Genomic DNA, 26,179 nt, shown 5'->3' on the forward strand with positions numbered 1-26,179 from the left:
AAAGATCATAAATAGAGATATTGGAAATATTGATTTTGCTAAAGTTCTCTCTGATGGAAATTTGCTTATTGGATGTAATAAAGAAGATCAAGCAAATAAAGCTCTCAAAATGAAGGAAATAGGAGGAATTAAAGTTGTCAGCACAAATAGAGTTGGAGAAAAAAGTAAAAGTGGTGGCCGAAAAGGGATCATTTTTGGTGTGCCTCTTAATATAGGTATGGAAGAATTCAAAGGTAACTTAAAGGGAGGGAAGATAGTAAATGTACAAAGGCTAAAAGCAGGTGCAGATGGATCCAGGAAAGACACTGAAACTGTAGTAATAGAATTTCAAGGGGATGAAATTCCAAAAAGAGTAATGTTGGGTGTGATGAGCTACATTGTAAGAGAATATATATCAGGACCAGTGAGATGTTTTAACTGTCAAAGGTTTGGGCATGTTGCAACAAGATGTAGGGAGCAATGTAGATGTGCTCGTTGTGGAGGAAATCATGAATATGGAAAGTGTGGGGATGGAGTGCAACCAAAGTGTTGTAATTGTGGAGGGGCACATAGTGCAGCATTCAGAGGGTGTGAAGTACAGAAAATGGAAATGGAGATTCAGAAAAGGAGGGTGGAGAAGAAGCTAACATATGCAGAGGCAGCAAAGCAGGTTAAAGGACAAACTAATGATCAAAGAGATCAGTCAAGGATTTCAGTTGAACGGAGCAATGAAGCTCCAAAAGAACATATGATGATAGAAAAGAAAAAATTAGTGACATTTATTGCGGGAGTTATAAATAGTACAGCTGGGATTGAATCAAAAACACAAAAGATTCAGTTAGTTGTTATAGCAGCAATACGCCATCTTGGAATGATAGGCTTGTCTTGGGAAGAAGTTAGAGATGAACTTCAGATAAGATCGAGTCAAGAGGCATATGGATAATACATAGATGATAACAATAATTCAGTGGAATGCAAGGTCTCTGATCGCAAATGGTCAGGAGTTCAAACATTTCATTGAAGATTTGAGTATAAAACCGGATGTAATATGTGTACAAGAAACTTGGATGAAAAGTTGTTTAGATTTTGTTTTGTTAGGGTATAGTATAGTACGGCATGATAGAGAACAAGGGAATGGTGGTGGGTGTGCAACATTCATTAAACAAGATATTCCATATAGAATACTAGGAATAGGAAGAGATCAAGAATATATTGCGGTGGGGATATGGGGTAGAGGTCAGGAGATAGTCATTATAAATTATTATAACCCGTGTAAAAAATTGATATTAGAGAAGTTAAAGGAAATACATGGTCAAGATAATCATATAGTAATATGGTGTGGGGACCTAAATGCTCATAATACACTATGGGGAGGAAGATACATAAATGCCAATGGTCAAGTAGTTGAGGAATTAATAGAGGAGAGGGAGCTGGTGTGTTTAAATGATGGGAAGGGAACAAGGATAGATGTTCATACAGGAATAGAGTCTGTGTTGGATTTGACATTAGTCTCAAATAACTTGGCTAGTAAGTGTAACTGGGAAGTTTGGGGGGAGTCAAGTATTGGGAGTGATCACTACCCAATAATTATAACATTGGATATTGAGACAGATAGAACAGTTAATCAAAGAGGAGGAAAATGGGTTTTTGAAAAGGCAAATTGGGCTAAATTTGAGGAATTGTGTGAGGATAAAATGGTAGCAATTAATTCAAAGGAAGATATTGACATCTTTAATGAAAAAGTGTGTGCAGTAATACTAGAAGCAGCATTAGAATCAATTCCAAAAAGTAAGGGGAAAATGACTAGAAAAGCTGTTCCTTGGTGGACAGAAAAGTGTAGTAAAGTTGTGAAGGATAGAAATAAGGCTTTTAAATTGCTTAAGAGAACACATAACTATAATCATCTAATTTTATTCAAGAAAGCTCAAGCACTAGTGAGAAGAACTATAAGGCAAGCTAAAAGAGAAAGCTGGTATGTTTTTTGTAGTGGAATTGGAAGAACAACTCCAGTAGGTGAGGTGTGGAATATGATTAAGAGAATGGGAGGGAATAAGAAAGAGTGGGAATATCCGGTATTAGAATCAGGAAGTGAAATAGCTGTAATAGACAAGGATAAGGCAGAAATGCTAGGAAAAACATTTGCACAAATTCATGGATCAGGGAACTTAAGTGAGGAAGGAAAAATTAGAAGAGAAATAACAAAGGGAAAATATATGGATGTGATGGTAAGATGTGGGGGAATGGAAGGCCAGCCAATTAACTTCCAGTTCAATAGAGATGAATTGATGAGAGCTATTTGTAATGCAAACAGAAAACTTTCATCTCCAGGGAAGGATCAGATTGGATATATTATGCTGAGACACCTGAAGGATAGGGCTGTGGGAAAACTTTTAGACTTATATAATAGAGTATGGGACGAAGGAAAGCTTCCAAAAGCTTGGAAAGAAGCGATAATAATACCTATAAGAAAGCCAGGCAAAGATCCTTCGAATCCCTCTAATTATAGACCAATAGCTCTTACATCAAATATTTGTAAAATTATGGAAAGGATGATTACGGAAAGGTTGTCATACTTATTGGAAAATAGAGGACTAATATCAAAATACCAGAGTGGTTTTAGAAAAGGTAGAGGAACAATGGATCCTATTGTATGTTTAGAAAATGAAATTAGAAAGGCACAGGTAAATAAAGAATCTGTGATAGCAGTATTTTTAGATGTCGAGAAGGCCTATGATATGATGTGGAGGGAGGGTCTTTTGATAAAATTAAGAAAGATGAATATAGGTGGAAGAATATATAACTGGATAAAAGATTTTCTGGAGAGTAGGAGTATCCAGGTAAGAATAGGGAATGAAGTGTCAAGTACGTTTCAGATAGAAAATGGAACTCCACAAGGGAGTGTAATAAGTCCATTATTGTTTTCTATAATGATAAATGATGTTTTTAATCAAGTAGAACCAGATATTGGTAGGTCTCTGTTTGCAGATGACGGGGCTCTGTGGAAAAAAGGAAGAAACGTATTATTTATTAATAGGAAAATACAAGAGGCAATTAGGAGAGTTGAAGAATGGGCATTTGACTGGGGATTTAAATTCTCAGTGGAGAAAACTAAAACAATTATTTTTTCTAAGAAGAGGGATATCCCAGAAATGAGTTTGAAAATGTATGAGGAAACATTGGAAAGGGTAAAGGTGTTTAAGTTTTTAGGTATTTATTTTGATGTAAAACTTATATGGACTGAACATATTAATAAAATAGTTGAGAAATGTCAGAAGGTTTTAAATATTATGAGATGTATAAGTGGAGTGGAATGGGGGGCCAGTTTTTCTTCATTAAAAACTATATATGTAGCAATGATTCGGTCTGTTTTTGATTATGGCTGTGTGGTATATGGTTCTGCCTCAAAAAACCTGTTAGGAAAACTTTGTAAAATCCAAGCGCAAGCAATGAGACAATGTTGTGGAGCAGTAAAGACTACACCTATATCAGCTTTACAAGTCCTGGTAGGAGAGATGCCACTAGAAATTAGAAGGAAACAATTAATGATTAATTACTGGGCTAACCTCCAGGGGCATAAAGATGATCACCCTACAAAACTGATTTTAAATAAGTGTTGGGAACAAAATGCAAAATGTGGAACAAGCTTTGGGTGGTGTAGTAAAATTTATGCAGAAGAATTACAGGTAAATAATATCAAGATGAGTCCAACAGTTGATATCCAGCAGTGTGAACCATGGGTTTATATAACACCTCATATAGATCAGCATCTGCTGGAGGTTAAAAGAACAGAAAGAGAAGTTGATTTTAGGTATGCTTTTTCAGAATATATCAGAGTCCAATATCCTCGACATATTCAAGTATATACAGATGGATCAAAAGATCCAGAACATCAAATAACTGGGGCTGCTTTTTTAGCCAAAGTTACTAGTAATCAGTGGATTAGTGGAATAAAGCGAACATCAAATCATTTGGCAGTTTATACTGTTGAATTGATAGGAATCCTTATGGCGTTACAGTGGGTAGAGGAAATAAAACCTGAAAATGTTTTAATCTGTACAGATTCAGTTTCAGTTTTAAAGAGCTTGAGATCTTTCAAATCTAGTCACCAAGATATTCTTTTTAATATACTACATATACATTCAAGAATTGTCCAGAATGGTATATCAATCAGTTTTATGTGGGTTCCAGCTCACATGGGAATAAGGGGAAACGAAGAAGTGGATAAATTAGCAAAACAAGCTTTACAGAAAGAAATAATAGAAATACAAGTTCCATTAAGTAAATCAGAGATGAAGGTTTTAATCTGGAGTAAATTGATAGAAGAATGGCAAGTAGAGTGGAGTAATGGGACAAAGGGTAGATTCCTTTACAGCTTATTAAACAAGGTAAATAAAAACATAAAGTGTATAGGTAAGTCAAGGAAAGAAGAGGTTATCTTCAGCAGAATATTATTAGGGCACTCAAATTTAAATAGCACACTTAAAATAATAGGGAAACACCCAAATGGATTATGTGAACACTGTAAGGTTGAAGAAACAGTAACTCATGTATTTCTTGATTGTAGAAGATATGAACAAGAAAGAGGTCCAATGATAGAAGAAATAAGAAAGAATGTAAATCAGGAAATAAATTTTAAGGTTCTAATAAAATGGGCAAGCGAAATAAATAGTAAAGTATTCTTTGATTTTATTAGAAAAACGGGTTTGGTAAATAGATTGTGAAACTCTGTTCCACACTCCGGAGCAGAAGGTGGCGGTAATGCACCTATTTAAGTTGGTTGCCAACCGCCGTTAAAAACCAAGAAGAAGAAGAAGAAGAAGCCACCTTGCGAAGTCTTATTGTTCCTATGGTCGTAATTCTAAGCGTTTATCTCTGTGTTGGTTTCTCTGTGTATGACTCTGGACTGTGTACCCCGTTGACGATTCCTGCTACCTGCCATTGCGACCATTGCCTGTGTATCAAACTGTTTCCTGGATTTCCTACGTTGTTCCTGTTTTCCTGGTGATTATCCTGCCTGTTGACTATTCTCAATAAATGCTGCAATTGGATCCGCACGTCTCTGACTCTCTTTGTGACACCCATAAACATGTTCAAAAAATTCAAGGTACCCTGCCCTAGCAATTTATTTTTCCTAGATTTCCAAATTGCAAGTTTTGCTGTATCAGAAGATGTTCAGTTGAGTCAACATATTTTTCCTATTTGCTGAATGAACCATAAATAAATATTTAAAAAAAGAAAGCTTCACAAATTCCTGCAAATCATTGAGATAAAAGAGAGAAAAGATAATTTAACCGAGATCACAGTACAAATGAATGAAAAACTGTTTTAACTTCTAAACAAAAAGGACAACCCACCCCTGCAGAAGGATTAAAGGAACACTCCACTTTTTTTGGAAATAGGCTCATTCTCCAGCTCCCCCCGAGTTAATAAGTTGATTTTTACCGTTTTGAAATCCATTCAGCCATTCTCCTGTTCTGGCGACATCACTTTTAGCATAGCTTAGCATAAATCATTGAATCCTATTAGACCAGTAGCATGGCGTTCAAAAATGACCAACGAGTTTCGATATTTGTCCTATTTAAAACTTGACTCTTCTGTAATTATATCGTGTACTAAGACCAGCAGAAATGTAAAGCAGCGGTTTTCTAGGCTGATAAGATTAGGAACTACACTCCCATTCCGGCGTAATAGTCGAGGAAGTTTGCTGCCGTAACATGGCCGAAGCAGGCGCATTAATATCACACAGCGCCTGAAATTAGATCCCAGCTAGGTAACTTCCAATGTGACCGGTGCTAAGTTTGTGTAATTCCGGTTGTTGCAGCTGTCAGAGTTGCAGCTGGTAAATTGTTAGTGGCTGGATGTGTGATTAGCTATGGTTATGTGCATTGTAAGGGGCTGTGATAGTAAGTCGAAGACGTAATCTACTACCATCTTTCATAGAATTCCCACGAAAAAAAAGCAATTTCGACTAATGAATCAATGGCTGGCTGCTCTGAACATATATCTCAAAACACCGTTAGAAACGATCAAGAAATGGCGTGTTTGCTCCAAGGATTTTGAACCAGATGACTATTTGGATAGTTTTACCGATACTACAGCACGGCGTCTAAAGGACACGGCGATCCCAACAATCTTCAAACTAACGTTACAGACAGGACAACAAGGAGCATCGCCCACGGCTGTAAGTGAAACATGATTAATTGCTAACGTTACCTGTGAAATGCAACCCCTGACGACTAGGTTTAGGCGAACAGTTGGCTTAGTATTTGCTATGACCAAATTCCATGTGTGATTGCAAAAGAAAGTTATTGCGAACAGTCGGTGGTGTTTTAAAGTCAGTTTTGAGTAAAAGTGTACATCATGAATGTAAGCCTGAAAATGCAAACTGACAGTATGCATTTAAAATCTTTATATTAGACCCAAAGAAAAAAAGTGTCTCTTTTTTGTTGTTTTTTTGTGATTTCCTACATCCTTTGGGTTAAAAAAGAATTCTACAATTTAGAGTTTTTACGTTTTGTTTTTATTTTTAATTTTACAGCATGTCCACTGTAGTGGACCACAGGACGATTTTAGTTCGAAACGACAGCCAAACTCAGACAACAAAACTGTACAGAATATGGCTGTAAAGGGATATTAATCCAACATTTATGTAACAAAAACAAAACAACTGAAATCAAGCATTTTCCATAACTTGCAATGAGTCTGTTACGGCGCTGTGCAGGAATTTTGGCCCACTCATCTTGGCAGAATTGTTGTAATTCAGCCACATTGGAGGGTTTTCGAGCATGGACCGCCTTTTTAAGGTCATGCTGTGGGCATCTCAATAGGATTCAGGTCAGGACTTTGGCTAGGCCACTCCAAAGTCTTCATTTTGTTTTTCTTTAACCATTCAGAAGTGAATTTGCTGGTGTGCATTGTCCTGCTGCAGAACCACAGAGTGCGGCATCTTTCCTGTTCTTCCTTTTCTGTCTCTGTGTCTGTCTCAGTCTGCTCATCTGAGTCTCCTGCAATTTCTTCCTCTTCTTCAACATCTTCTTGTATGTTACATTCAAATTTATCCTCATCTGACAGCTCTAAGTCAGAGTCTCCCTCAACTATCTTATAAAAATCCTCTCTGCTTCAGTTCTGCCTCATACAACATGCAGTCATTAATTACATTAAGATGGTCCTGATGTCCACTATAGTTGACATTTAAAAAAGGATGATATTTTGAATCATAAACAATTTAACAGCTTTGAAAGCTAAATGTATTGTTACTGACACTTTAATAAACAAATATATATGTGATAATAATAGTAAAAAACATGTAAAAAAGCAAAATTTTACATATCTCTCTCCTTCCCATAAAATGTGCTCATTTGTATGCCGGCCATTTTGGATTCAGTGTAAGAAGTCGTTCCTAGCATGCCAGCCAATCAAATGACATATCACTAGAAAGCCCAGGATGTCCTCTGCACAGTACAACAGGACTTGACAGAGTAGCTCAAAAAATTCAAAGAAAATGCATGAAAACACAATGTCCACTACAGAGGACATAAGTCAATGGGCGGGGTCTCAGGAGGATATTGTAGCAGGAATAACTTACTCTTGCGACAGCTGGCCATTAGGTCCACTCGGCGTGTGACGTTTTTTCTAGTTTATTTTGTCAAACCGGAAAAAAAATTGACTATTGCAGGATGCAGCATTGCATCCAAGTCCTCGGATGTTGCGACCTGACACTCCCTCATCAGGTAGATCCACCGTTGCCATCGATGGCAATACCTAGTCCCACTCGCGACAACACAGGCACTCACTTTTAGTTGGCATGGGTTGGCAAGCCCCACCAGCGCGAATCTGCTCTCCTCATCCCGTCTGTCCCAGGCAGTTCAGACACACTTTCTTGTCTTTCGCGTACCAAAACCTTAGCTTCAGTGAATTCTGGTTCAAATTGATACGGTTTAGGATCTGCACCAAAGTAAATATCTTCTAAATCGTCTCTCACAAATGTCTCCATGGCGAGGAACGCTGTCTGTGCTGTGCATGCACGTTGGATATGTTGACGGAAGTAAACATTTGCACATGTGCTGTGTGGTATTACTGCGCCTGCTTCGGCCATGTTACGGCAGCAAACTTCCTTGACTATTACGCCGGAACGGGAGTGTAGTTCCTAATCTTATCGGCCTAGAAAACCGTATCTTTACATTTCCGCTGGTCTTAGTACGCGATATAACTACAGAAGAGTCAAGTTTTAAATAGGACAAATATCGAAACTCGTTGGTCATTTTTGAACGCGATGCTACTGGTCTAATAGGATTCAATGATTTATGCTAAGCTATGCTAAAAGTGATATCGCCAGAACAGCAGAACGGCTGAATGAATTTCAAAACAGTAAAAATCAACTTATTAACTCGGGGGGAGTTGGAGAATGAGCCTATTTCCAAAAAAAGTGGAGTGTTCCTTTAAGGTGCACTCTCTGTCTGTTCGTTGCTATGCAGTAGAAGTGAGCATAAGTGTTTTTAAAAGAAATCTTTGCAAATCGCTTTTCCTAATACTGTGCTAGTTAGCAAGTACCACAGCTAAATACAGCTTAAATTTACAGTCTCCGAAAGAACCGCTCTCACCCCAAAGCAGAGAGGGGCAGGGTGAGCAGAGCTCATTAGCATTTAAAGGGGCATGCACAAATGGGTCGCTGTGAACAGCTGTTTTTGACTAGGTAAAAAGAATGTTGTTTAACACTACCCGTTGAGAAATTAACCAAAGTATGTTATAGACTTTCATTAAGAGTCTAGAGAATTAAAGGTAGTTGTACTGCAGTGGGTTTGTTGAGATTAAGTGAAAAACCTAGGACTAGTTCGCCAAAGTAGCCTTTTTTAAATGATCTTGATCTAATAAACAACTTGATTGACAGCAGTGGTTCTAGAGGCAAGTTGTTTAGAAAGAGGAGATCTATTATGATATGAAGATCTAGTGTTTGTGTGAATATATGTACAATTTAAGGTCATTCACCATTATAATGTTGTTTTGGAAGCCTTTTTAACTGTTGTAGTGCCTTGGAGGAATAGTAACACTCACACTGCCGACAACGTCATCAAGTTTCAAGTTTCTACAACTTAAGGTTTGGTCTGCATCCTTGGCCATTCTAACAATGACAATATGGTTTTAGCACTATGTGCTTTAACCCCTAAAAAGCTGTATTGTAAGTACTAATTTTGGAAATTATTGTTAAGATAAGAATTGGAGGAAACTATGCAATGTTGCTCTGTGATTTCACTTTGGAATATTCAGAAAACTTTAGCTACATTTTTCTCAAAATCAACTCTGTTGACTCTATTGCCCTCAAACAACCGTAGCTCAGTCATTTTTTTTTTCTTCTGATGCCAACAAGTCCTATACCATTTTGAAGGTATTTTGATGGAGTCAAATGTATATAAAATAAGAACTCATTTTTGAAAGTTTGCTCATTTCAACTAATTTTGCCAGCAGCACTGGACACATATTGTTTGTAAAAAAAAATATATGCAGTTTTGTTTGACCTTTGGATATTTGATTTAAACTTCTTTATTTGTACTATTGCTCATTTGTTTATTTGTTCTTTCATTACCAACTGTTTACTTGTTTTTAATGTTTAAAATCAATATTAGTCTATGGCAGGGCTGCCAACTCTTACGCATTCAGCATGAGACTCACGCAATTGACCCTGTTCTCATGCTCTCGTGTCCATCGTTAGGGTTAGTAATTAATATGATGTGTGCCCTATGTAGAAATAAGTTAGCATTATTAAAGTTATTTGTTTTGCAGTATTGCAGTAGTTATTTAGGATAAAAACACAGTACCAGTCACTGAACCAGTCATCATGACGTTACTATGAGACAAATATCTGAGCATACCTATTAGTTGTTATTAATTATTGTTTTTTTAAAGAAACAGACCAGGGGACCTGCTCCAATGATTTAATTTATATTAATTTTGATTAGAACATTTAAAATGTATCAATCATGTCACTCATAATTCAGTCAATACTGTTCAAATTCCGAATCGATCTAGTTAGTTAGATGTAAATGTTATCTGTTTCTGTTAAAGGATGTTTTCAAAAGTGTCATGGGAAAGAAACAAGTGGTGCTCAGAAAAGGACTCTTATCTTAATGTGGGCAGCTAGTCAGCCCCAAAAGAAGTCCTGTCATCCAGAGAAAGCAGGTCAGCAGCAGCAGGAAATGACACAAGAGGAAAGTCAATTGACAGAAAATCCGGAGAGGTAGTTGGGGCATTAGGGAAAGACCCAAAGCCCAGAGTGGAGCTGCCTCCTATAGGTGCTCTTTTAAAAATGAATCGTCACAAATGGCCATTCATAACAAAGGGGACACTAAGGCCCAATCCCAATTCTATTTTCTACCCCTCGCCCCTTCCCCTAGTCCCTTAAAACAAAGTGTAAAGGGGAAGGGCTAAAATATTTCCCCTAAGAAATGGGACACCACTACAACACTGTTATACGTCATCATAAGTTGTCGCTAGCTCCTAATGTTACATCAGAGGACATGCGCAGATGTTTATCACTCATTCCAAGATGTCAAAATGTTGTCATGTTGCAAAAAGTACAAATGTACGGTGTACACACCATTCATTCACATGTGGCCGTAAGCAAAACAAACAACGCATTATCACATGCGCGGCAAATTGCTAATCAGTGTAGTGGTGCCTGGAGAAGTATATGCTTCATTTGTGAATTTCGTTTTCAACTTGAACGCGTTCGTTTTCTGGATCCTTGGACTAAAATGTTTACAGGGGTTCACTTGTTTAAGAAATTTCTGATCGTAAAAAATCAGCTTCTTTTTATTTGTAAGGTATCGTTTTTATTATTATGTACTGATTTAAATTACTGGTGCGGTAGACGTATCGGGCGCAGGTGCATTAGGCGCAATCATTAAATACATTTCAAAGCAAGCCAGCTCTACGGTCCTGACTGCATCATCACTGCCTTTATTGGGTGTTTTTAGTGAATATTTACATTTATTCACATGACTGGATGTGGTGGACTGCCATGATTTTGGTTACTGCAGGACACTACTGAATAATGCGCATCAGAGGGGATTTAAAAAGTGGAAGTGTGTATACACCGTATACCTGCGTACACCCTCCACTACACCACCGTTGCAAATTGCCGTGCCACTGGTCTTTCATGTTTCTAACATGCAGTCAAGTGTATATGACATAAAAATATATATTGTAATATCGTGCAATCAGTGCTATCTGTTAGCAAACTTTAGCGATTTTTTTGCAAACGTTTATTTACAAAACAACACCATAAACACAAGATTGAAGGTGATATACATATAATGAAACATTGTCATGAAAATCCTTATTAAAGGCAAAAATTACTTATATTTACGAGTCTGCTTGCTCGAGTGAGCAGCCATGTTGGAAATTTCTCTTATCCCTTCGTTTGAAGTGAGGTCCTGAAAAATCTTCGTTTGGAGGGCTATCTGGCCCTTCCCCACTTCCTTACCCCTCCAACCAAAAGAGAAATGAGACACCCCTACCCCTTCACGTGAACGCGCCAAACGGAGGGGTAGGGCTAAGTGTAGGGGTAGAATTGGGATTGAGCCTAACTCTGCTGTGAGACCCAAAGCAGAGAGGGACATTGGCTGTGCAGTGCGTCCCAAGCTGAGAGGGAAGTTGCCTCTGTGGTGCTTCCCAAAGTCGAGAGGGATATTGCCTCTGTAGTGCGTCCCAAAGCCGAAAGGGACGTTTAGTCTGCGGTGTGTCCCAATGTCGAGAGGGACATTGCCTTTGTAGTGCGTCCCAAAGTCGAGAGGGACATTGCCTTTGTAGTGCATCCCAAAGCCAAAAGGGACATTGCATCTGCGGTGCGTCCCAAAGTCGAGAGGGACATTGCCTTTGTAGTGCGTCCCAAAGCCGAAAGAGACGTTGCATCTGCGGTGCGTCCCAAAGTCGAGAGGGACATTGCCTTTGTAGTGAGTCCCAAAGCCGAAAGAGACGTTGCATCTGCGGTGCGTCCCAAAGTCGAGACGGACATTGCCTCTGTTCTGTGTCCCAAAGCCAAAAGGGACGTTGCCTCTGCGGTGCATCCCAAAGTCGAGATGGACATTGCCTCTGTTCTGCGTCCCAAAGCTGAAAGGGACGTTGCCTCTGCGGTGCGTCCCAAAGTCGAGATGGACATTGCCTCTGTTCTGCGTCCCAAAGCCGAAAGGGACACTCATCTGCTGTGCATCCCAAACCTGAGAGGGACATTGCCTCTGCGGTGGGTCCCAAAGCCGAGAGGGACATTGCCTCTGCAGTGCGTCCCAAAAAAGAACAATGGATTTTTCACAAAGGGCGTCACAAAGAAGACTGGGCAGGTTATCCCAAAGTAGATTGGGGCATTCTGCAATGCGTACTCAAGAAGATGCTGTCTTTGAGCAGGACAAATGTAAGTTTACTGTTGAAAACCAATACAGCTGTATTATGTAAGTTTTTTAAATACTTTGAATCACCCTTTAGCTTTGTTGAAGTTTATTTAAATAATCTTCCAGTGTCTCAAATGAATAAAAATGAAATGTCATTGTCACATTGATATTCTTTTAACAGATCACATTTGTTCCCGGTACAAATTTGGTGGCAGGCTGGGTGAAGGAGCTGGTTCCGTGCGAAAAGGGATTCGCATCAAGGATGGTCTAAAGGTATGGGTTTTTTTAACTTACTGTAAGCCATTTTAATGTATCTTATGTTCACTAGTTAGAAATGTTAAACTTTTAAAACAGTCAGAATGAACAAACACGCTTTACTAGGTTTTACGTTACTGCTTGTTGATTTACTTCTTTTGAGATTCATGATTTTAATGAAATCACCTCTGTCCATTGCTAATTGTTTATTCTTTGTTTTATTAATCAGGTGGCGGTGAAATATGTTTCAAAGAGAAAAGATACAACATATATCATCTCTTTAAATATGCTTTACTCTCTGCATTTTTTTTCTCATTCACTGTTTACCCTCTTATGATATAACATAATAACATCTAATATTGATGTAAATCATATACAACAGTGTGGCAAAAGACCCCAATCTAATTTTCATATTTTTATTTTCTAGACTTTTAATCCGAAACCTCTTCCCTTAGAGATTGCGTTGGCAGTTATCGTCAATAGGGAACCCAACTGTCCTCATATCATTGAATTGTTGGACTGGCAGGATAACCCAGACTATTACCTCATGGTCATAGAGCGTCCCGTGCCAAGCATGGATTTGCAAAAATTTCTGAAATGCAGTGGATGTGCGATCAACTAGCAGATCACACAGTACATAATGTGGCAAGCCATTTACACAGCAAACTTTTGTTGTTATCGCGGTGTTTTCCATCGTGACATCAAGCTGCAAAACGTGCCCATGAACCTGACAACATTGAAAATCAAATTAATTGACTTCGGATGTGGAGCCCTCAGGGATTCAGGCTACACTGTCCTCTGTGGTAAATATCATGCATCGCTTTGCTATCAAATTGATTAGCTCACTCAGGCACATCCTGTATATGGGTGTATCCTGTAACATGCGTGGTGTTGTAAATGTCTAACATAATTTCTTTCCCCCAGGCACCAAACCGTACCTCGCTCCAGACTTGTTGACAGAGGCAGATACCATGCATAGCCTGCAACAGTGTATTCACTTGGGGTGCTCCTGTTCACAATGCTGCATGGGCGTTTTCCAACAGACAAAGACTTATACTGCTTGGGCAACAACCAGTCTGTATTTGCTGTGTCGAAAGGCGAGATTTATATTATTTGAGTAATTATATAGCATGAATTAAGTTGTGTAAAAAGTTAAAGATAGAATGTTGGTAAAGGTAGTAATCTAATTTCTCTCCTTTTTCCCCCTACAGAATGCATAATTTTTTTGTGGGCTTGTCTGCAGCGTCATCCAGAGTGCAGGATTCCCCTGGAGCACATGCTTTACCATGACTGGTTTGTATTGGGTTTTCCTAATCGCCTGCCAGTTAAACTGAATGCGTAGGTTTATACTGTCATAGTTGTGTCTGAAAGCTGACGTGAGTGGCCTTTGCGTGCATCGGCTTAGGTCTTATTACTGACAAAATCCTGTATTTAGGGATGTTTAAATATTGTAAACATTTGTGAGGTTTTATACATAACTGGCGATATTACTGATCGGCAGTATTTAAATATGATATAGAATTATATTGTATATTTTTAAAGCAATTTTATACTTTTATATAAATATAAAAAAAATCTATGGCTTACTTAAAATTGCTTATATCATAACAAAACTATAATAAAATATTACTCAAAATAAATTCCAAATACAGTGGTAATACAACTCCCGAAAAATACAGGTAGCGACAATATATTTTGTTTAGTTTTTATGTTCAAGTTAAGCTGTTAGGTGGAAGATATTGTTCATGTTTGGTACACTTGTTCTAGTTTTACCGTAATGCTGCACTAAGATAAGCCAAGTTGTTAAAATGCACTAAGCTAGGCCAAATTGGTAAAATAATCAGGGAAAACATTTATTTTGTTGTTAAACTTGCAGGAACAGCTTGGATACAGGCAGTATTTTTTTTTCTTAATGCACTGCAGAGCAATTCAGTTGTAAATCATATACATTGGATTGAGTTTAATGACATTAATATATTGATTTGCACCAAGCAGTACACAAATTTAACACAATAAGATATGAATATTGAGAGGTAAGATCACATGTTTTATGTGACATAAAATATACTGTATGTGGGTTCCCCTTAAACCATTTTTATATTTTGTTTAAAATAAGTATCTGGGATTTCCGGTTATGGCGGCCACCTGAGAAGACGTGCCTCACGCTGCTCTGTCTTAACCACTATCATTTGCTACTAAAAATACTGCCATTTGCAACAAAACGTGGTAGCATAGTGTTGATGTTAATACTATAATGTCGAAGTCTGGCAAAGTAAGTAAAGAAAATAGCAAGTCGACGAAGCAGCCGAAGTTAACTGATTATCGCGTTTGCGGTGAGACACAGAAAGGTAACGAAGATGTGGCGGAGGACGGGACCAGTGGTGAAGGGGTGAAGGCGGATGCAATATTGGCTGCCATAAACTCCATGAAAACTGAGTTTTCATCCAGATTCGATGGAATCATGACGGCGATAGAAAGTATGAAGGAGGAAATGAACGACTGCAATGAACGAGTGTCGCAGGCGGAATTGCGGATATCAAACGCGGAGGACGACATTGCTCACTTGCAAGCTAAAGTAAACAAGTTGGAGTCAAAAAACAAGTCTCTGGAGGATAAACTCGTGGACTTGGAAACCAGATCCCGCTTGAACAACTTGAGACTGGTGGGCCTGCCGGAAGGTGCAGAGGGACGGGATCCATGCTCCTTTTTGGAGAAGTGGATTCCAGAGGTGTTGGATGCTGTGACGTTGCAGTCCTCAGGTATTATTGAAAGAGCGCACAGAATAGGACCTATGAAAGACTCCAAGGCGCCGCCGAGAACGCTGATAATGAGGTTTCTGAACTACAAGGATAAACAGGCGGTCATCACAGCTGTGCGTCCCAAGCTGAGAGGGAAGTTGCCTCTGTGGTGCTTCCCAAAGTCGAGAGGGATATTGCCTCTGTAGTGCGTCCCAAAGCCGAAAGGGACGTTTAGTCTGCGGTGTGTCCCAATGTCGAGAGGGACATTGCCTTTGTAGTGCGTCCCAAAGTCGAGAGGGACATTGCCTTTGTAGTGCATCCCAAAGCCAAAAGGGACATTGCATCTGCGGTGCGTCCCAAAGTCGAGAGGGACATTGCCTTTGTAGTGTGTCCCAAAGCCGAAAGAGACGTTGCATCTGCGGTGCGTCCCAAAGTCGAGAGGGACATTGCCTTGATGTTAATCGGCGCCGCCGAGAACGCTGATAATGAGGTTTCTGAACTACAAGGATAAACAGGCGGTCATCACAGCTGCACGGGCTAAAAAAGACATTCGGTACAAGAACCAACAAATCCGGTTTTATGCTGACTTGGCCACTGGAATACACCAACTGAGGAAACAGTTTGACCCAATACGCCAGGAACTGCGCGATCTGGGAATCCGACACGGAGTGATTCACCCAGCCAGACTGTTGGTAACTTACAAAGAACAGACCCGTAGCTTTAATACACCAACTGAAGCGCGGAAGTTTATCAAGAAAATCCAGGAGGACACTGGAGCGAGTTAAAATGAACGTAGAACATTTGCATAGTATAGCACTTTGAAAGTGCATTAGCGTTCAGAAGCCAGTCTCTGGTAAAAAAAAAAAAAAAAAGTACTTTCAAATATACACGTTATGATTAGGCTATATCAGACCGTGTGATGTTATGTTTAAGTTAATAAGAAGAAGAAATTTGTAGAATAGATTTAAAGTAAACGTGTTGCATATGTTGCAGATGAGTATTATAAGATAGAGCAGCAACGAGTGTTCAGTTAAAAGGATAACAAAGGGTGGTTTGACTGATCCTCACTAGGTGTGGAACAGTCTTTAGTGATACTGGGAGTCAGGGTGGTTTTAGGGGGGATCTCACGGGAGTGGGAAAAGTGTAGTTCATGTTCAGTGTGTTGGATGTGGGTTCAAGCATCCAGGTTCGCTATGTTTCCCTGTATTTTTATTTTTATATGGCAGAGTAATCTATCTTTATCATTTCTCAGAGATGTCTCAAGGAGTATCTCTTAATTTTGTTTCTTGGAACTGCAGAGGTCTACAACAACTCAGAAAAGTTAAACAAGTCATGAATAAATTAAAGGAAATGGATGCCAAAATTGTGTTTTTACAAGAAACGCACCTATTAGAAAAGGATGTTATAAGGATAAGGAGAAGATGGCAGGGTAGTGTATTCTCAACATCATTCTCATCACAGGCCAGAGGAGTTATGACTCTTATTCATGGCACAGTCCCATTTCAAGTGAAACAAGTACTCAAAGATAAGTTTGGGAGATATTTAATAATTCAAGGTTCTCTATTATCAGAAAATTTAAATTTAGTAAACCTGTATGGCCCCAATATAGATGATCCTAAGTTTTTTGTAGATTTGTTTCTTACTCTTTCAACATTAGCAGGATTATACATAATAGCAGGGGATTTCAATTGTACACTAGATCCCTGTATGGATAGATCCACCGGACTGGATCAGTCACATAATAAAAGTAGAACAGCTATTCTTTGTTTAATCAAAGAATTTAGTCTGTTGGATATTTGGAGAGAATTGAAACCACATGCTAAAGCTTATTCTTGCTACTCGCATGTATTTAAGACATATTCTCGAATAGATTATTTTTTAATTTCTTCAGAATTACGGTCTAAAATTCATAATAGCTTCTACGATAATATCGTGATCTCAGATCACGCCCCATGTTGTATAGAATATGTGGATAGAAAATTAACAAAAGACCCGGCTAGATGGCATTTTCAGCATAAATGGTTACAAGATGAAGAATTTGTGAAATATATAGGAAAGCAGGTAGAAGAGTTTTTTGAAATTAATACTACACAGACTTCTGCATGTACAAAGTGGGAAGCATTTAAAGCTTTCCTCAGAGGACATATTATTAGTTATACAGGCTCAAAATCAAAAAAGGTTCGAGAGGAGAGAATACAGTTGGAACATAAAATAAAGACTCTTCAGGAAAAAGTTTATGAGAGAAGTGATCCAAAAATGCAAAGTGAGTTACTAATTTTAAGGGCTGAATATGATAAACTGTCCGCGTTCAGAGCCGCCTCCAGTCTTATGAGATTAAAGCAATCTTTCTTTGAACAAGGAGATAAAGCAGGTAAATTACTAGCATGGCAGATAAAACAATTGGAGGTAAAAACACCAATCACAACTGTCATAACAAATGGAGAGGTTGTAGTGGATCCTATAGAAATTAATGGTGCCTTTAGAGGTTACTATAAAGAACTATATGATACAAAAAATGAGACTAATTCGCAAAATTTAAATGGGTTTTTAGAGGAACTATCCATACCTCGTCTCCCAGATGAACTTAAAGAAGACCTGGAGACGGAAATTAACAAAGAAGAAATAGGGAATGCTATCGATAGTATGAAGTCAGGAAAAAGAGCAGGTCCAGATGGTCTCCCAATAGATGTGTATAAAAAATTTAAAAATAAACTGCTAACTCCACTTCTGGAAATGTTTCTGGAGGCATTTCAGAAAGGTAGTTTCCCACCCTCTATGAATGGTGCTCTAATTATCTTATTGCCAAAACCAGGTAAACCTCCTAACAAATGTGAAAATATGAGACCCATAAGTTTGTTAAATTCTGATCTCAAGATTATATGTAAACTTTTGGCAAAAAGGTTACAAAAATTATTGCCAAACATTATTAATAAAGATCAAAATGGATTTATAATGGGAAGACAGGGATTCCATAATGTAAGAAGGGTGTTAAACATTATTCACACTAATAAAGAAATGTCAGATACAGCACTACTATCATTAGATGCCGAAAAGGCCTTTGATAGGGTCGAATGGCCTTATCTATTCAGTGTTTTAGAAAGATTTGGAATTGGAGATAACTTCATAAAATGGGTTAAAGTAATATACAAAAATTCAACTGCAGAAATCATGACTAATAGAAATATTTCAAAACCAATAAAAATTAATAAAGGATGCCGACAGGGTTGCCCACTCTCTCCTCTGTTGTTTACGCTAGCAATTGAACCTTTTGCAATTGGAATACGTTCAAATCAGCAATTCTGTGGAATAACAATAGGACAGACAGAACACAGAATATCCTTGTATGCTGACGATGTCATTCTATTCATGTCAAAATTAAGTAAATCAGTTCCAGCTGTGTTGCAGCTAATTAAAACATTTGGTGATATCTCTGGTTATAGGGTAAACAACATAAAATCTTCTATATTATTGCTAAATTCAAATGAAAGAAGAAATCCAATTTTAGAGGTAATTCAGTTTAATGTTGTTGAGCAGTTTAAATACTTGGGGGTACAGATTTTGCCAAGATTGGAAAACATTGTTGATGCCAACTATGAACCTTTAATGGAAGAAATTAATGACTCAATGGATAGATGGATGTCACTACCAATATCTGTAATTGGGAGAATTAATATTTTAAAAATGAACATACTACCCAAACTACTTTATTTATTTCAAAATATTCCGTTACCGCCACCTTCAGATTTGTTCTCAAAAATCAAAACCATGTTTGTCAGATTTATATGGAACAATAGGAAGGCAAGACTTCGTTTATCTTTGTTGTATTTACCATTTGACAGAGGAGGTTTAAAATGTCCAAACATATTGTGGTACTACTGGGCTGCACAGCTGAGGTCTATTATGTTCTATTTTTCAAAAGATGAGTCTCCGCATTGGATAGAAATGGAATCTCATAATCTAGCCCTACCTCTTCCCTCATATATATATTCGGACACAGCAAAAAAATTACGGAAAAGAACCAAAAATCCAATTGTAAGGAATATGTTAAAGATATGGTATGATGTACAAAATTATTTAAAAGATTCTCATTCATTATCTCAATATAGTCCAATATGGGGGAATCAGTTCTTTGTACCAGGAAGAGCAGATGCAACATTCAAATTGTGGGAATCGAAGGGACTTAAAACGATTCAAGATCTCTATTTGACAGACTCTGATATTATGATGTCTTTTGAGGAGTTGAGGTTTAAATTCAGTCTTAACAGGAAGCATTTTTTCAAATACCTCCAGCTGAGAAGCTTTGTTAAAGTAAGTCAAGATAATGCTCTCAGTAGGCCTCCACTTTCATCTTTAGAAAAAATTATGATAAAGGATAATCTGAGAAAAGGTATTATATCTGAATTTTATGAATTGCTAACAGCTAACTCACCTGAGAATTCACAATATAAGTTGAATGCATGGAAGGAAGATTTGCAATTAGAAGTTTCAGATGAAGATTGGAAAGGAGCTTGTACTAAAGCTCACACAATGTCTATAAATACACGGCTTAAATTTATACAGTATAAATGGATAATGCGAATGTATGTAACACCGGTTCAATTAAACAGATATAATAAAGACATACCAGACACATGCACAAAATGTATGGAGGTTAGAGGAAGTTTGTTTCACTGTATTTGGCAATGCAGAAATATTCAATTATTTTGGGAAGAGGTAAAAGTCATAATTGAAAAGATCATTTCAAAACAAATTTTACTGGACCCTAAGCTTTTTCTGCTGGGATTATACCCAGAGAAACATAATTATAGTAGAAGTGAACAAGCATTTATAGACCTCAGTGTGCTTTATGCCAAAAAATGTATAGCTCTATTATGGACTAAGATGCACAGACCAAGTACTAATCAGTGGATAAGACAGATGTTGTCGAGCCTTCCATTAGAAAAGATAACATACATATTAAAGGCCAAACAGTATGTATTTGAAAGCATATGGAGTCCTTTCATTAATTATATAAAAGATTTGGATTTAACGGATGAAGAAGTGGATGACTAATCTTTATGGACAAAAGCAGTTCCGACCTCATAGATTGATAAAATCTTTAACATTTTTTTTTTTTTTTTTAATTTAGTACTCAGTATGATTATAAAGGCCAACTTTGAATAGATTACCATGGGCTAAAGCAGGGTAACATTCTTGTTCAGTGTTGTTGTGTTTTTTTCTTTGTTTTTGTTTTGTTTTTTTATATATTTTTATTTTTATTTATTCCTCTAGAGTAAATGCAGCAATCTTGTGGTTGTATGGTATCTGGAAAAATGTACGATTGTAAATGGCTGTATTTCAAAGTGTTTAAAAATGAAAATAAAATAAAAATATTGTGGAAAAAAATAAAAATAAGTATCTACTAAAAATAAACAAACAATGTACATGATAATCAAAAGGCTCTCATGTCGGCACCAATAGCCTTGTGGGCAGAGCACCAACATGTGGCACCATTGCGCTCTGGGTGTCCCAAGTTCAAGTCCCAACTTGTGGAACTTTCTCGATAGATAATACAGGATGTATTGACGATAGATCATTAAAATTAATGACCATGAGTGCTTGTGGTGTGTTTTGACATGCTGCTCAGTTTATTTAGAAATTATAAAACTGCCTTCATTGTCTCGGGGTCTGGTTGAAACCAAGCCCCCTTCTTCTTAGAATGGCTTGATAAAGTGAACGTTTTACTAAAATACTATTAAATCTATCAAGATGTCAGCGGATAATGAATAAACAAATTCAAAAACAGCTTTACCAGCTTCAGTCCTGATATAAATTACAGGAGCAGAGGTAATTCAGTCCTTCTGTCATATAGCTCTGGTGCAGCATCACAAAGCTCCCTACACCGAGAATGAGTTGATCTGGTGTCGGTGGTACTTTACAGAACTTTACTAATGAAAAATGACTCATGTTGCTTTCCATTGAAGATTCCATTATGAAATCTAATGTACCTACAGCAACAGAGATGACATGTCTTGTGTTTAAAACAAACATGACAGACAAACTGACAGAAAGAAAGAGCTCAGGTGAGAAAACAAAATACTCTCTAGTTATGTGCAACACTGATAACTTAAAAATACAGTTCTCTCATGTGTGAAACCTCATGTGGTATTGAAGTGCAACTTTTTTTCTAAAACACTTTCCACAGTGACCACATACAAAAGACTTCTCTCCAGAGTGAACTCTGTGTGGCTGTTAAGGTTTCTTTTTCGGTTGAAACTTCTTCCACATTTCTGGCAGGTGAAAGGCTTCTCTCCTGTGTGTATTCTTATGTGTTTGTCAAAGTGTTGTTTATAAATAAACCTCTCTCCGCACTGAGGACATGTGTAGGGCTGCTCTCCAAAGTGGATTCTCATGTGGCCTTCAAAGTGTCGTTTTTGACAGAAACTCTTTCCACACTCAGAGCATGTGTAGGGTTTCTCTCTATGAGTTCTCATAGGGACTTCAAGGTTTCCATGTTGATCAAAACTCATTCCACACTGATCACACGTGTAAGACTGATCTCCATTGTGAATTTTCATGTGTCTGTTAAAGCTTCCTTTTTGAGTGAAAATTACTCCACACTGTTGGCAGGTGAAAAGGCTCTTTCTAGTGTGAATTGTCATGTGGAAATTAAGGCTTCCTTTCCGGTTGAAACTCTTTCCACACTGTTGGCAGGTAAAAGGCTTCTCTCCAGTGTGAGTTACAACATGTCTTTTAAGACTTAGTTTCTGACTGAAATGCTTTCCACATTGTTGGCAGGCATAAGGTTTCTCTCCAGTGTGAACTCTCATGTGGGCTCCAAGGTGTCCAGGTTGAGTGAAACTCTTTCCACACTGTTGGCATGTGTATGGCTTCTCTCCAGGCTTTTGAGTGCTTTTTATTGAGGAAGTCTTTTTAATCTGTGAACAACTAAAAGATTTTTCTGCGTTTATGAAATTGTAATCTTCATTCTCCATTTCATTCAGTACTTCACTCTCCACTTTTAGTGTCATCAGGTCTAAGGTGGAAACAAAAAGTTAACCCCAGTTTAATAGCACAAAATATCAGACATCAAAACATTCAAACATGTAAAGTGTTAGAACTAACATACAATTACATCATATATCCACTAATCATGTATTTATTTCCTGCCCAATATATCGTAATTAGGCCTACCTCAAGGACCAGCTGTTAACGGTCTGTTCATCATTGACATGGACCATTTTTTCGGTGCCTGACCAACTAATGAAATTTTAGTCGACTAAGCCTCTTCTCAACGACTAGCATTCAGTAAACTATTGAGGGGGCAGCCCTAGTCAAATGAAAGCGACGGCTGTCCACATGCACACAGCCCTTATTTACCTATTTCATATGAAAAATGTTACTTAATCCTAGCAGTGAACATCAACATTCATGTTAAATAAGACACAATTCTTTAAATTCTGTTTTTAAATCAAAGCACTATAAGAGCAGAAAATAGCCTTTTAGAGAAATAAAAAAAATGAAGCTGAAATTCTTTTCAAAAACAGAAAGCTGCAGGAGGGCAGACAGAGTAGAAACATATCTGACAAAGACAAATTAATTGAGAAAATGTACAGGACAGTTCGTAGGAGAGTCCATCTTTGAGAATGAAAACCAACCTGTTTGTTCCTCAGTATCTTCATGTTTGACTCTGAATGTTTCTTCAATCTTCATGTCTTCACTCTCCTCTTTAATAAACACCATCTTTATAACGGTGTGTCACATGGATCTCAGTTGCTCCACCAGGAGTTTTTTCTGCGTTTGGAAACTTTTTCCTGTTTAAGATGGCAATAATTATCAGGGGGAAAAAAATCACAATCAGCGTCAAGAGTAATAGTTAATGGACTTAAATGATCTGATTAGACAAACACTCAAAACTTTAACTTACTATTCAGTCAGGTATTTAATGATTGGTATATTACATTTAGTATATTACATTAATTATTATAGTATATTACTTTAATCGTTCAAACTGCTGTTGTATTTTAAGGTTGTCATTACAACAACAACAAAACATTTGCAGTTGTTTGTAAAAGTCATTACCAGGCCTGCACGGAATCCGCGGCCGCAGATTTCCGAAGAAAACTCCGCAGATTTCCGCAGATTCCGCCCGTCACTCTCTAACTGTACACAAAGCGAGCGTGCGCGTTTGAAGTTGCGCTGTTTAACGTGACGTATGTGAGAGTTTAGCTTACGATCAATAACACATTTAAAATGTCCAAAATCAAACTAACTGCTGAAGAGTTAAAAAAACGTCATCTGTCTGCCAAAATTACGGCACGGGATAGAGCAAATGAATTCGGTAATGACTTTTATGAGGATGGGGGATGATGTTCTGTAAATCCTGTCAGCACTCCGTCGATTACCTGAGGCGACAGACGGCACTGGAACATCTCAAATCCGCTCGCCACAAGAATCAAAAGCAAAGTTCTGTTGGTAAGTTTTATTTAAAGTGATGATTACTTATTGTGTTGTAAAGGTATGAAAAGTTTTACAGGCTAAATGAGAACGTAATGGTGCTGGGTGGTAGTATATGAAGTGTATTTTTCAAATGACGTAATATAGCGGTGCAGAGATGGAGAAAAAAAATCAATGGCCAACAAAGTATCAAGTCACGATTGTCTCTAAAGCGAAAAAAACAACAACAACTTTATTCTGATATCTGCGTGTTCTGCGCGTCTGTGAATGAGCGCCGCAATGTCAACTACTACACATACTCAAGTACGCATGACGCTCGCCCCTCTCACTATAAAGAGGACATGAACTTCATCTTCAACTTAATCTCTTGAGAGTCACTGCTTCAGGATTTCTCCATTTCACTGAAAAAACTATCGTCAGATACACACGCAAACTCAAAGCTCTTCACTTCAATCCGCCAAAGTAAAAGTTTGTTTTAACTTTATGACAGAAGTTATGACAGAAATATATTGCTATATTGTGTGGTAGAATGTACTTCTTAAAATAATATTAATAAGAAATATCAAATATTTTTAAGGAATATCAAATAATTTCTCAATTTTTGCATGCATCTTTAAAATTTTACTTGCACGTTTATGCATTAAGCTCAGTCCAACGCAATATAGCTGTCACGCTGCAGACAGGAACGGACAAACAACAACCTTCATCGTCATGTTGATTCATGCATAAGCAAGTGATATGCACGTCAGTTATTTAGTGGATACAGACTGATGTTTATGTTATGTTTATTTCAGAAAGACCACATTTAACACATTGTGGCTACAAGCTGTACAATATCATCTGTGAACAGTTTTCAGATAAAGAGTTGAACAGTGCTCTGTCTCCTGTCACACTTCTTACCCGAGTTCCGTTGTGGATTAGCATTAACACCCCTACCGATCTATAAGTCCCGTACAGGAACATTTTGCAGATTCTGAAAGGGGGGTGTAAAATTTTTGACTTCAACTGTAATTGTGGTTGGAACAATGGGGATGGCAAGAAACAAAGAGGTGTATATTCGTAGAGTAATTTACAACAGCTTTGATTGTGGTCAATCAGAATCAAGGACCGGAACTGTCCCTTCTATACATTTAGTTTGAAACTCTGTCCATGATAAGGGGATCTGTTAGGCTACTCTTTATTGTGAATCTTCATGTGCCTGTCAAGGCTTCCTTTTTGACTGAAACGGTTTCCACACTGTTTGCATGTGTAAGGCTTCTCTCCAGTGTGAATTCTTGTGTGCTTGTTAAGGCTTCCTTTTTCAGTGAAACTCTTTCCACACTGTTTGCATGTGCAAAGCTTCTCTCCAGTGTGAACTCTCTTGTGAATGTTAAGGTATCTTTTAAGAGTGAAACCCTTTCCACACTGTTTGCATATGTAAGGCTTCTCTCCAGTGTGAATTCTTGTGTGCTTGTCAAGGTTTCCTTTTTCAGCAAAACTCTTTCCACACTGTTTGCATGTGTAAGGCTTCTCTCCAGTGTGAATTCTCATGTGACTTTTAAGGTGTGGTTGTTGTTGGAAACTCTTTCCACACTGTTTGCATGAGTAAGGCTTCTCTCCAGTGTGAATTCTCGTGTGCTTGTTAAGGCTTCCTTTTTCAGCGAAACTCTTTCCACATTGTTTGCATGTGTAAGGTTTCTCTCCAGTGTGAATTCTTGTGTGCCTTTTAAGGTGTCCTCTTTCTTTGAAACTATTTCCACACTGACAGCAAATGAAAATACTCAAAGTTCCTGTCTTTTGAGCTCTTTTTTGTTTAGAAGTCTTTTCAGATTCTAAGGAACAAAAATATTTTTCTCCAGATATGAAATTATGAAGATTCTCAAACTGATCTTTCTCTTCAGTTTCATTCAGTACTTCTCTCTCCTCTTTCAGCGCTGTTAGGTCTAAGGTGGAAAAACAAGAGATAAAAGTTAACATCAAAGCATGTAGATAAGTAATGCATGTATGCTAGATCCTATTCCAGGGTCTCCAAACCTGATCCTGGTCGGCCAGTACCCTACAAAGATTAAGTTGTCTGTTATACAATGAATTAAATCCAGGAAATCTATATAGACTGACCACAATTTTTATGTCTCCTAGGGGATAAAATTCAACAAATTTAGACAGAGACTAGGAAAAAAAGAAAGGGGACAAACTCCCCAATCAACCGACAGATGGAAAATTCAATCACACAATAATTCCGTTTTATTAAGGGGGCAATTATGTTAGCCAATCATAAACGTTGGCTGTCACACTTAACCTTTTAAATGGAAAACACCAAAGCACCAATTGAAAGTGAAAGTGAAGTGACTGCCAAGTATATTGAATTGTGTTCTGTATTTAATTCACATCCACAAAAAAGTCAGAGCTTTC

General features: G+C 37.8%; 2 protein-coding genes across 2 annotated transcripts in view; one reads left to right on the forward strand and one right to left on the reverse strand.

Moving 5' to 3' along the window:
- The window catches only part of LOC141326010 (uncharacterized), a 295,299-nt gene that overhangs the window by 15,442 nt on the left and 253,678 nt on the right, over positions 1-26,179 (forward strand). The window contains 1 exon segment of the mRNA XM_073834721.1: positions 14,953-14,962. Coding sequence (XP_073690822.1) covers positions 14,953-14,962 — 10 coding nt within the window.
- The window catches only part of LOC141325760 (uncharacterized), a 29,117-nt gene continuing 21,789 nt past the window's right edge, over positions 18,852-26,179 (reverse strand). Inside the window, exons 2-4 of the mRNA XM_073834498.1 lie at positions 24,971-25,710; positions 24,689-24,728; positions 18,852-22,367 (exon numbers count right to left, since the gene is read on the reverse strand). Coding sequence (XP_073690599.1) covers positions 21,490-22,367; positions 24,689-24,728; positions 24,971-25,710 — 1,658 coding nt within the window. The 3' untranslated portion in view covers positions 18,852-21,489. The remainder of the gene's footprint in view (positions 22,368-24,688; positions 24,729-24,970; positions 25,711-26,179) is intronic.

Source organism: Garra rufa, chromosome 2, assembly GCF_049309525.1.
Source record: "Garra rufa chromosome 2, GarRuf1.0, whole genome shotgun sequence".
NCBI classification, from domain to species: Eukaryota; Metazoa; Chordata; class Actinopteri; order Cypriniformes; family Cyprinidae; genus Garra; species Garra rufa.